General features: G+C 42.5%; 1 protein-coding gene across 1 annotated transcript in view; it reads left to right on the forward strand.

Annotated features, from left to right (window-relative positions):
- The window catches only part of col25a1 (collagen type XXV alpha 1 chain), a 75519-nt gene that overhangs the window by 16613 nt on the left and 45527 nt on the right, over positions 1-13379 (forward strand). Inside the window, exons 5-7 of the mRNA XM_032510946.1 lie at positions 6973-7044; positions 7632-7748; positions 8900-8935. Coding sequence (XP_032366837.1) covers positions 6973-7044; positions 7632-7748; positions 8900-8935 — 225 coding nt within the window. The remainder of the gene's footprint in view (positions 1-6972; positions 7045-7631; positions 7749-8899; positions 8936-13379) is intronic.

The raw sequence follows: 13379 nt of genomic DNA on the forward strand, positions 1-13379 counted from the left end.
CCCCCCCCCGGCAGATTTGTGGGCAAAAAGGTTTGAGATGCATGAAATTCCTGGGGTAGTGTTCTTCCCATCTGGCCAAATACAACAAGCATTTCAGCACTGCTCACTTCTGCATCAAGAATAAGCAGGCAAACCGTGCAAGATACCATGGGGCGTTGGGCTTTGTGTGATGCAGACACCTCCTCTTTTCCTCTCGTCTTCACATTGCACAGGAGATATTTGCTCAATCTCAGCCCCGGTCAAAAACCAACTATCTCTGTCTCTAGAATTACTCGGGATTCACTTCAATCTTCGACGTGACGTGGCGTGGCGTGGCGTGCTCAGAGCTTTAACCATTCTCAGCTCTGAAGTTTGACATTTCTATAAAAGTGCAGCTTCTAACTGATGATGATGGGAGTGCTTTGCCGTGCTTGACAGACTCTGAAATGAATCACCCGATCTCCGACTTGCAGCCAGCGCGCCCTCATCTTTTTCCCTAATGACGGTTAAAAAATGACTGCACGGGTCTGTTTAACCCTTGGGTTGTCCTCGGGTCAAAATAACCCAGTTTCTAAAGTAAAATATGTGTTTCTTACAAATCACCCAGAAAAACATGGTTGCATGCACCTTATGCATGCAACATTCTTTGCACAATTGATAACTTTCATTGAATTTGGGGTGTTTTATTCAATTTTATAGCATTTGAAAAAATGGTTTCAAAACGTGTCCTGGCTAAACTTTGACAGATACCAGTCTCTGATCTCAACGACCAGTCAAAATAACTCATAATTCCTGCTTTCTTTAGGTATAATGCCACATAAATTGGGTTTGTCGACCATGAATTTTAAAAAATGCATTAAAAAAAGTGCCAAAAAAAATGTATTGGACAACAAATTCGTGGTGGACGGGAGGACAACACAAGGGTTAAAGTAGATCGCATTAACGACGGTCACGCTTTGCCCTTTGTCTGCATCTGCTGTCATCATCAAGAGCAAAAGGCTCGGAGTCAAAGTTTAAATTCCCGTAATTGATTTCCGTGAGGGCACGTAGAGGATACGAGAACGCAACAACACAGAGGTTTGTCTTGTCACCAGTACACCGGCCGTCTCCCGAGTGCATCTGATCCCAATTCTGCATCGAAGCCCAACCAGACGTTAGTAGTTTGCCAATTAACTCTGTCAGCTCTCCTCCAGGCCCACATCAAAGCGTGGCGTTCCTTATGATTTGGAAGTCAGTACAAATGACCTTCCCTGTGAAATTTGATTAGCGGTCTAAGAATTATACATCTCATGTTACACGTGGGCACTCCTTAAAGACAGCCAGGTCTTCCGATATTGTGAATGTCTGAGTGGTTTCACACTCTGTGATATCCTTAGTTAAGTAAATGATATAAAACGTGTTGTATAATCCTTGAACCGCTGCAAACAGGCAGAAAGGAAATATCTTCGCTCTCTAGCCAAACCGGCTGGAGTGATCTATCACCTTTCCTGGGTTCGGCTCATAATTTGTACCCTTTTAACCTAGGAAATGGAGTCATCTGTCTCTATCAGCTAAATGATTTACAATTTGGAAACAGCAGTGTGGCTGACAGAGTTGTAACAGGGACCAGCCGGGACCTATTTATCTTGCAGAGTAAATAAATAACCTGTCCACTTCAAGAAAGCATTTCATTACCTCCCAATTACAGCAGAATTGTCGTCTCTTAGCAGGAACAACTTAGCACCCAGTCGCAGTCCCGTATGAAGGACCACAGGGCCATGAGAGCTGTCTAGGTCACCAGCACATGATGTTACCCTCTCCAGAATGTCATATTGACTTAGTAGGTTGATGTAGCGTACACAGATTTCAGATAGATGAAGGGATAAAAGGACAAGTACTCCCTGACTTGACTCATTTCATGGCCAGTGTTGACTCTGTGTGCAGAGACGCTATTAAACCCATGTAGAGGTACATGTAACATATGTCATCTTCACACCCCAGTGTGCTAAATTACATCAAATTTAAGCAGATTTAAATTTAGAATCATTTAACCCTTGTGTTGTCTTCAGGTCCAATTTGACCCGTTTTTTTTTATTTTTAATATCAGAACTTGGCTTTCTTTCAACCAAATGGCCTAAAAATCCCATTTCATTTCATTCATTCATATATTTATTGTACAGGAAAGTTAGAAAAAGTAACATTACATTACAATATAAAAACGGGCCTGACTCAGTTTAAAAACCGGTTTTCAGCAGGTTCCTGTTCATGGACGCCACACAATGTTCTTCAGGTAAAATGAATGATTACTTTCACCGAATGTGGGTTGTTTTATTGAATTTTATGGCATTTTAAAAAAGTGACCGAAACGTCGGAAGAAATGACAAAAGTAAGAGATTGAAAGTGCTGAGAACTTGTTTTTGTATAATGTGGTAAGAATTAAGCTATGAATTTTTTAAAAAGCGTAGAAAAAAACAACAAAAGATGATGGAGACAACATAAGGGTTAAATGACAGAATATCGGTGCGTGCGTTACACAACAATGTGGATGTTTTCTAGGGTCGTGTCAAAAGGCCAAGTCAAAGCTCCTCAGCCCCACAATTGCCACATGGCCCGCTACATTTCCTCACAGACACACACTCCCTGAACCTGTTCCCCACATGTGGAGGTCAGCCATTTGTCGGCCCTAAAAGCCAAAGGCCGCATCCACTCGCCAAAGGTTAGCCAAGCAGCAAATAGCAAATTGGCCAGTTTTGACAAACAAATGTGTGGCCACTGTCGGAGCTCCGCTGGTGGGACGTAATAAACAGGAATCAGTGTCTCTGTGTGTCCCCATGAAAGCTGTGTGGTCCTTTTTAACCCTTGTGTTGTCTTCCCGTTAACTTGTCCTTCCGGGTCAAAATTGAAAATGAATATTTTGTTGTGCTTTTCCAATGTTTTTGTCGCTTTTCCCGATTTATTTGTCACTTTTTCCAGCTTTTAATAACAGGTTTTACACTTATTCTTGGATTTCATGGTTAACAAACCTCATTTATATCCAATTATACACACGATTACAGTGAAAAAGGCAGAAATTATGAATTATTTTGACTAATAGTTAAGATCAGAGATCTCAGATGTGTACATGTCAAAGTTTAGTCCGAATACTGTTTTGAAACCATTAAAAAGTCTTTAATATAAAAGTCTTATAGCATTACAATGCTATAAGACTTATTAAAACACCAAAAACAATTCAGGGAAAGTAATCATTAATTTTACCTGAAGAATGTTGTATGGAGTCATCCATGTCATTTGTGGGCAATTTGGTTGAAATAGATCTACATTTCTGATATAAGACAGTCTGAAGCGGGTCAGTTTGACCCAAGGACAACACAAAGGGTTAAAGGGATGGCACTGGCTACAGGTGGTGGATTCCTGGGTCCGCAGGAGGAACCATTCAAACAAAACTCCCCGAGTTGGTCCAGGACTTTACTCCTCACATTGCGGGATTTGACCCATTTTGCTGTTCTCTTCCAAAATAAAGAGACCGTGATTATACAATTTCCAGGATTTGACTTTTCACTCGTTAAAAGGAAATGTTATACAGTCAACTGTTGAATTCCACTCGAGATACATTTGATGCATCACACTGATGCCAATTCTGAGGCTTTAAATGAATGTATTATTCCACTCTTAAATGTATTAAAGCCATCTGTGCGAGGAACTGGTAATCCACTTCACATATAGATATTCAGAAAATGCCTCAGCCTGTGTTAGCTCGGGATGTGTTGTGCGTTTGGTGTGGTCGGGGGGGGAGGGGGAGATGCTGGTTCTGGCGAGTGTCCTACGACGGCTGTTGCTGATCGTCGTCATATCTGACTTTTTGTTTACTACGGTTCCATTCCTCTTGCTGCAGGCGAGTACATAGCCTCACCAAATAACCAACATCCGTTTTGGAGGAGAAAAGCAAAGCAAAACAATCTGTGGATGGTTTGGATTCTCTGTCGACCGCAGTGTCTCGAGAATTCTCACACAGCACAGAGGCAACGCAGGCTTGGAACCAACCCCAAACCTGGTCTAGCTTTTCCCCACGTTCTCTCATCCTTTGCAGAGAAACATTAAACTATGGTTTTAGGTTAGATGATCCTGTACACGATCCAAACACACACTGTCAACCTGGCCGCCGATTCTCCTCCATATCAAAGTGTTTGTAAAAGCAAGAGGATTTAACCCAGGAATGCCAGCCCTGCACATGCGCCACACTACATTTTCCCGCCTGGACTCTTCGTATAGCCTGATCCCCTCCCCCCCTCCGACCATAATCCACTTCTTGTTTTCTTTGTTTGTCCTCAAGATGTTCGAGGTTGTAAAAAGACTTGAGAAATAGTTGCGCTTCAAACCCGGTTCCACACAGCATGGCTGTTGTTGCAGTGTTGCTCGGCTCTGCTGCAGGGATGAATTAAATCAGCCTGCCTTGAAAGCCATATTCCTAATGAGCCATGCTTTTTGAATTATCTCTTTAGAAAACCAGAGAGATGGCACCAAACGGTTTTCAAGCTTCAGAATATGGAGGAAGATTGTTCTCTTACAGGGTTTGTGCTGTTGTGCAAGTCTTTGAGAAATACATTGATCAGTTCATTGAGGTTTTTTTTTAAATTTACTGCGGAGCAAAAGAATATGCAACCACTGCACAACCAATATTTACATGTTTTTCTATTAACTTAGCATCAAAGCTAAACTTTGACGCGTTATGCTTGCAAAACTATGACTGTAAGCTCTGTTTTAATTCAATTCAAATTCCAGTGGACGTTTATTGTGCAATATTCCCGTAAAAAGACTCTTCACTATCAAAACCCTTGTTTGACAGGCATGCAATACTAAAGATGTATATGGCCAATTATGGACAATATACCCCGAATGATTGACAGGCAATGGAACTTACTGAAGTGCATTTATTTGAGTAACATTGTAAACCATCTCCAGCAGACAATATGTCAAAGTTTCTGGATTCAGATTAAAGTTAGCCCGCAGCTATAAACCCACGTCTCCCCTTAAAATGAAGGAGGCCTGATGCTTTCTTCTTTTATTCAGTTTTCATCTGTCACTTTTACCGATGCCATCTGTCATGGCCGTCGTTGACCAGGGAATTGGAAACCATTTGATTGAATTTCCAGGGAACATCTCAATTCCTTGATGTTTCCCCCACAAACATCAAGGAACACAAAATCTGTCCCATGATAATCATCTCAGCCGGTATATTTTAAATAAAACAACAGAAAATGGGCACTTAGGGATGACATTGTAGCTTTTAAATGGTGAATGTTTCAAATAAAATGTTGCTCGTTTTTTTAGGTCTGAATTGAAACGTCTTGTCCTTTTTAAAATGTGTGACAGTTACATTAAGGTGACCAGATTTCTCAGACAAAATCCGGGGACATTTTCAGCTCAGAATCGGATTTACCTCCAAAACACGTCGTGTTTTTATTTTTGTAAAACTTAAAACGGGGACACGAGACCTAGAGCTGTTACCCCCAACAGACCACATGATGGAAAGGGTTTCTAAGGAGGTCGACCTTTCTGTTAAAGATTAAGATCCTTTTTTTAAAACATAAAAGTCCGTGAAATTGCGTTTGCAAAACCCACCAGACTCCATGTAAATAATCAGTGATTTTAGCATCGTAAAACACGGCTTTCTAAAACATCTCTGCGCTTGTCTGGAGCGACTATCGGCTCCGTTTGGTTAATGTTTTCTTTCTTTCGTTCCCATTTCGGGTCTGTCAGTCACAGTGGAAACCGGGGACAGATCCAGCCGGGGACAGGTCACCAAAACCGGGGACTGTCCCCGGAAACCGGTAAACGTCTGGTCACCCTAAGTTACATTTGATGTTAGCTGGTTACGAGAAAACCCCTCACACACATGTTCCCAGTATTTCACATGTTATTCAGCTTGTTCCACAAATTTGTAAAAAAAATCTTCTTCCCCTTTAAACTGGTTTTGTTCACTCAGTGTTTGAACGTCATGTGTGTGTTGTGCCATGTTCTGCTGTTTGTCCCTTTAGGGATTGCCTGGTCCCCCTACGCTGGCTGCTTTGCACAGCAATCAGATCCTGACTGTCAAGGTTTGTCGGTGGTGGTGGTGCCGCCTAGCTGCTCAGCCCGACCCTCTCGCGGCACACACTGGGAGTAAATGAATCACTTGTCGGCTGCTTTTTCCTCAAAAAAAACAAAAAAACATTTAATTAATCCCAGCCAGTCAATGGTTCTCCTCTTCCTTTACTGTCGCTACCAGGCTTTAACTCTGTTCCACGCTACATGCCAGCTTCCCCATTGAAAGCAAAGGTGGCCTTTTACAACCCAGTAACATGTAAATGACTGGAACAAGAAGACATGGTCTGGCTCGTGTCCATTGATGCTAAAATAAATGGAAGGAATCCTCAATGTGGAACCAAAGTGGCAAAATGTTTTTTTTAAAAGCTCATGCCCATGGTTCACCACAAATCCTTCAATCCACCAATTTGGCCTTTGGGATTCGGGATTGGTTCAGTGATGGATTAAGCCACTTAATAGCAATGGACACTACGCATCGAAAGGAAGGTCAGAAAATCAACCTCAACTCAGAAGGTTGACCACTCATTGTGTGCAGCTACCGGGGTCGGACTTAGCGGCAGGCGCAATGAAGATGATGACAGCGCTTTGACAGAGGAAGAGAAGTTCCCATTTTTCCGGGGACTGTGAGCCCGCTGTGGCGCCCTCGCACCCCTGAGGTGGTAATTATGGGTCCTGGAACTTCCAGACTTCCTAAACAAACCACCTCGGTGCTGGAAAAGTGTGGATTTCTCCCCCCATCTGTGAAGGCGCTGGACTGCGGTTCATGAACACAAGCCTTTCTAACAAAATCTGTTTCTTTTTGCATTTGCTTTCCTCCTCCTCCTCCTCCTCCTCCTCCTCCTCCTCCTTCTCCTCCTTCTGGGACCTCATCCTTCTTCAACCTTCTCTCACCTCTGACCTACGACTTCTTGACTTCACACACCTGCTCAGATGGTCTTCCCTAAGATCAATCATGGCTTTCTTTCTGCTGACCAGCAGCTCATAAAGCGGCGGCTCATTAAGGTAGTGGCTGTGTCCTCACTGGTGTCTCTGTCCTGCCAAGTTTCACTGTATAACTTCTCCCTGGTCTGCATGCAAACCTTCAGTCATTACTTAGTACTCTTATACTCCTTCTGTTATTTTAAAGGGAAATTGAAAACAAGGTTGTATTAAGGTAACATGGATTGCTGTCCTGGCACTACTAAAAAGACTTTCCTTGCAAGTTAGATGCTCATTTTCTTCTAATGAAGCATAATAATGGACCACACATTTTCAGTTTATTTTAGTCCTGATAGTTGTAGCTCTACTACTTTTTTCAGTCTGTGCCTAATGCACAACCCCTATTCAACTCATTAAGTCCATTAACGAATGCATGCATTTAAGGGGATTATTGTTTCAGCTATGAATCAGATATATTTCAGCTCCATCGTGTCTGCTAGTTTTATCCATAATGCAAACTGTTCTCCATGTTAGGAATGGAGGCCGCCCACAGCCACCCACGAGATCAATCCCCTACTCTCTTCATCATCATTTAACTGAAGTGGCTCCAGTCTCAGTGGATCCAACAGTCCCACGGTACTGACATCTAAATGTGTTATTTTGCCACACAGGGAGATCAAGGGCAAGCCGGACCCCCTGGGCCTCCGGGGCCACCGGGCCCTCCTGGGCCAAGGGGGCCTCCAGGGGACACAGGGAAAGATGGGCCCAGAGGTGTACCTGGTCTAGCAGTGAGTATTGATTTTCACCTGACATCTGAAGAAGTTTGATTCAACTGAACAAAACAATCCGTAAAACTTGGTGTATTTTCCCTTTAACAAATACTGTATTTTTTCCACTAATGGTAAAACAAGTCCAGCTCTTTATGTACTAATACTCAGTTGGACTTTGACCCAGTGCTTGTGAGAGTTTGCCCCAATGAAAACACTTCTAATGAAGACAAGACGGACGCGTTCTCCGTCTCGTGTGTTGTTTGTGGTTGTGTTTCTTAAATATATAAAGATAATAAAAACTATGGGATCACAAATAAAATGAAGCCAAGACAAACTAGCGTTCATTCCCTAATGTCTTCAGCTGAACATGAATATGATCCCAAGAGAACGCCTCAGTGGATTTACATTTGTTTTGGTTGTTTTTCATTGTAACGTAACATTTTCCACGTCTTTAAGCCTGTCACTCGCATCCCACTAATTTATGCGAACTCTGCCTGCGAGAGAAAGAAGAAACAGCAAAAGGCCTGTCAATTATGTTGAGCCATAAAACCTTCCGAGGGCTCGAGCTGATCTTTATTGTCTTGGCGGAGCTCGCAGTAGGGAGTGCAAAAATATTAAGTGTTGTTTATCTGCTTCTTTCCAAGAAAACTTATCTTTTCTCCTGGGATTTATTGCTCCTGTCGTAAGTCCCTCACACGGAAGGTGGCAAACATGGCTCTGTAATTGTCACAAAGAGGCAAAAAGTGAAATAACATTGGAGTTTGGTTTTGGCATAGCTATCTGGCCATGGCTCTGTTCTACCTCGAGAACTGCAGGAACATGCGAGAGCCAGGTCCAAACCCCAGAGCAGAGCCCAGACCAGCGTTGTTGGAAGGAGACCGTGAGGGGTACAGGTGCCACAGCGTGATGACACGCCTCCCGGCCAACTTCGCACATGAGCAGAACAATGCCGAGCTCTAGTTGGCGACCTGGCCCCTGTGCGCCACAGCAGCTGTTCAAACACTCAAGCACCCATAATGTGGAAAATGTATTCTTTCCCCATAATATTTGACTTGTTTTACTCCGATTGCTGTTTACCGTCATTTGAAAACTCCATGCGTGTCGGTAACTTTTCACAGAAGACTTGGCCCACTGCTCTTCCATTAACTGGCTGTTTTGTGTTTATGTAGGGGGATCCAGGGCAGCCTGGAGAACCAGGAATCATGGTGAGCACCAACTTCTCCTTTCTGTGTAGCTTCGGTTTTTGTCCTGATTCAACAAATGAGATAGGACATGTTAATTAGTGAGCTTTAGAGGTGTTTCCCTGTGTTCCCGGTCCTAATGCTAAGCTAAGCTAAGCTTACAGCCTGTTGGAGGAAGCTTCATATGTACTATACAGACGTAAGAATGGTACTGCTTTGACTTTTTTTTCATTATAAATATCCTCAAGTATTCAGAGATACCAAAGCTTTCCAAAAGGGCTTTTGTTTAATAACTAGCTAAATAATCTCTTTTTGGACATTTTTATGTTGCTAACAACAGTATTTGATTGTTTTAACTAACAAATCGGTCACGTAGGAGCCTTTTTTTTTTAAATGTGCATTTGATTTACGAGATATTGGTAAGGTGGTTTATGGGTAATATGCTGAATATCAATGACACATTTTATGATGCCCTGCAAAAATGTTTGTTTTCTCTCACAAAACACCTCATACAGTAGGGACACGTTGTTCCAGTTAACAGCAACTGGATACCACTTGTGGTGTACAGCAAATAAAGCATTTGATTAAGGTTTCCTCATAAAAGCTACCTTGAATAGGTCAAGCCAAATTCCAGAGGAAAAAAGATGGAAAACGTGACGTGCATAAACACTTGGTGATGTCAGTTTTCACGGGTGCAGGGGAGAGTAAGTGGAGCTGACGGAGGAGGTGCTATCAGGCGCTTTCATCTCGGACTCCGTCTCGGACCCTGTCCCATGGCGTGGAAGAATTTGGTGGATTGGAAAGAAATGGACAGAAAAAAAATAAAGGAAGGCGAGGCTTAATGATAATAATGTCTATAGGGATGCATTAACTAGAGAAGAGGAGTTTAAAGCTAAAATTACTGATCATCTTTAGGTCATTTAACACGCTCTTTCTCCTCTGCCCTCTTCTGCTTTTATGTTGCTAAATGTTTTATCTTCTGTTGGCTTTAATTACCCATCATCCCCTCTTGTGCTCATAGCTGGGTAAGCAGCACGGTTGTGTTTGGAAATCCAGAGTATCATGAATGTAAAATGTCCCGTAGATTTCCCAGTGGTCCCAGGTGTGCTCCCAGGTGTGCTCCCATAAGTCTCCAGTGCTTACACAACCGCGGGAGTAGTTCTCCTAAAGGTGAATGGTGAATCCCATTCGAAATGAGCTCAGAGGCCTCGCACAGAGACTGGAATAAAACAAATAAGCGCTGCTTACTGTAATTCATGAAATAAGGCATACTTTTACACAAGTATACACACAGCATGACACTAATGTACTTTTAACAAGGACTAATGTCATCATTTGGAAATCAATCTTTTGGAGGTTGTAGAAAGAAGTGATGTGACACGGGAGTTTCAGAGCTTCTGTTTGCTACCCTTTGGTTGGGGGGGAAGCAAAGATAAGAACATGGATTAGAGCAGGGGTCTCAAACTCAACTTACTTGGGGGCCGCTGGAAGTAGAGTCTGGGTTTGGCTGGGCCGTCATCAGTATAATAAAAAAAAAACCCTCTATTTCCTCCAAACGGGCGCGGAACTGCTGGTGCTTTAAGCCCCTAGATCTGATATGGTTGGTGAATTTCACAACAACAGACATCACAATGTCAAACCTCAGACATTTGCCGCAAAGAGTACTTAGCTAGCTTGACAACGGTTACGCCGCACTACTACGGTAGCCCATAAGTGACAAGCGCAATGAGAAAAAGTTCAGAACGCGCGGGCCGCACTAACACTTAACTTTGATGTCAAGTAGGGGGCCACAAAATATCATCCCGCGGGCCGCAATTGGCCCCCGGGCCGCGAGTTTGAGACCCATGGATTAGAGAGACCAAGTTTCTGTAAATTATCATTTTCTGGAGATGGAATAAAAACAGATTCTCCTTCCAGACTCAAATCACCTGCCCACACCTTCGAGTGGCTTTTGAAAATATGAATTAGATGTGCATGAGCAACTAGACCGACTGAAAAGGGTCATCTTTGATCGGCGCAAGTCACTCAACTCAGGGTGAGGATTTTGAGGTCGGCCCTTAACTCGGCTTCTTTTACTGAGCTCTAGGAGCTCTCTCCCACGTCACACAGCTCTGCGTTTTTTGATGTATATGCTATTGTTAAAGAGGCAAAAGCAGATTCCAGAGTTTTCCAGCAGCCTTCCAGGACACATGGTACTGGTTAGAAGGATTAAGCTCTTGTGGAGCAACGAGGAGAAAGGGGGGAGGTGGGGAGAAGAAGTAGAAATATTTTCAGGACTCAGTTCAAAACCCTCAGTGTAAATTAAGGGGTCTTCTGCTCTCTAAAGGTGGCTTGTAGCCTTGCACACAGTTTTCATTTGACTCGATTTTTCTTAAAAAATAAGAATTACAGAAAACCAGTGGTGTATTATATGTGGTGTGTATGCTTTGGAGGGTTATTTCTATTTTGCCGCAGCAGCTGCCCCCCCCTTTTACATCCTTTTCATTCCATAAATACCCATAATGCACCAGTGACCCACCTTATGCATTTGAATGCATACCTGTACAACAAGGACATACCTATAATATTTTTGGCTAGACAAACATGAGGAGCAAAGATATGGATTCAAACAACGTTGTATCAAATGTTGAAATCAATATTCATCAGGCTTTTTTTTCAGTGGAACAAGTCTGTTTGTTCTTAAAGGGACAATTCTTTTTCAATTTAAAACCTGGGTCTTATTGTTTTAGATTGCATACCAAATCTTTTTCCTACCAAAACCTCCGTGTATTTTCCGGTGTCATTTTCAGCCTCTCCTCTGTTTAATCTGTGGGTTTTGGATCAAAGGACATTTTATTAGACCCAACCCATGGAGAAAATAATGAAGAGCATTAATCAATAATGAAAATACTCGTTATTGAGAATGACAGTTCTTGTACGTGGTCCCTGACAAAATATTTCAATACAATTTAATTATAATTCCCCTAGGAGAACTCTCCCTATGGTTTGGTACACATTGTTTCAAAGCCTTCTCCGCAGTGCCGTGTATGCAATTGTCACATTAAATCTGCAAAATACTGGAATTATTCATGTAGTTTTCTACCTTATTTTTAGTATTTAGCATAAAATATATCAGAATTGTCTTTCAAAAAACTCATATTTTGTAATATGTGTAATTATACCTCATTATTTAACCCATCAGAGCCCCAGACATATTACCACGGACATGACTCAGAGACCTCAATGGTAGCTACAACACTGCCTATAGCTTAGCATAATACTGGGGATATAATAGACCCCCCCTCAGCTGGTTTGATTGGGTGGTCTAGATGGGCCATATTCTTGCTAGCTGCTGTTTTGTTGCTAGTAGTTGTAGCAGTAAAACAAGTGTAATTTGAAAGGTAATCAAAGCTAGACCGTGTTTTAATGAAGCACACATGTCCACATCTGCGGGGATGGTGGTGAGCACAGTGTGTTGCTAACCTCGAGCTACGTCGGTCAAACGTAAGACAATAAGTAGGGTTGTCAAAAAATGTAAATCTCAGCATTACGTTGCAAGCGTTTTCCAAGATCCTCTGAGTGGAACAGAGGCTTTGAACAGAAGCTCTCACCCTGGCCTCCAAACGTGAAGCTTCTCCGTGCTTTTGAACAACCGAAATATTTCTCCCGTGAACGCTTAGCTTAGCTGTGGAAGTCCTTCAAGTTGCTGACGGCAGACGGAGTGTGGGACTTGACCTTGCAATTACTTCACTGTTTGTCGTTTCTGAGTCTTGAATGAAAGCTCTCGGATGCCGGACTTCAGTAGGCGCCCTGTTGATTTTGCACATTCGCGGATTCTTTTTTTGTTGGGAATGTAAAATGAGGCCGCTAAGGTGCGATATGCGGATGATTAATGTCAGTTGAAAACATATCCTTTTTAATGGAGATGTTTTTTTTATTATTTTCCATTTTAAGTTTCTAGCAATAACACAGCCCAACGTGGAGAACAAAGGAGCCGGGACCAAGACTTCCTTTAGAGCCCTTGACTTGAATCTTCTTTTCAGTCAGTAGCTCCTGAGTGCTCTCAGATGTAGCCAAGCTAATTAGCACTCAGGCGAGTGGCACATGCTCTCACATACCTAGTGAGTCATGAAGATGTTTACCAAACCCTGGTGAGGATAGCCAACAAAGGCTTTTAAAGGCAAGTGGAAGGAAAACCTTGTTCTTGGTCGGCTGGAATACTGAAAGTCGTTCATTGAGGTTTTTGTTATAAGTGCACATGGAATGCACTATAAATGAGCTGCAACTGTGTGGGCCCTTTAGTGTAAATTTGAGAACTTGTTTGTGCAGCGATTTCAAGGAAATTCAGAATGGGGGGAGTTTTTAGCTTCGGTGACTTGGTGATCGACCTTTGCAAACAAGAAATGGAAAGATCAAACATGAGGATTTGCCGTTATCAGAATCAGAATCAGAAATACTTTATTGATCCCCGAAGGGAAACTCTGTGTTG

This window comes from Etheostoma spectabile, unplaced genomic scaffold, assembly GCF_008692095.1.
Source record: "Etheostoma spectabile isolate EspeVRDwgs_2016 unplaced genomic scaffold, UIUC_Espe_1.0 scaffold302, whole genome shotgun sequence".
Taxonomy (NCBI): Eukaryota; Metazoa; Chordata; class Actinopteri; order Perciformes; family Percidae; genus Etheostoma; species Etheostoma spectabile.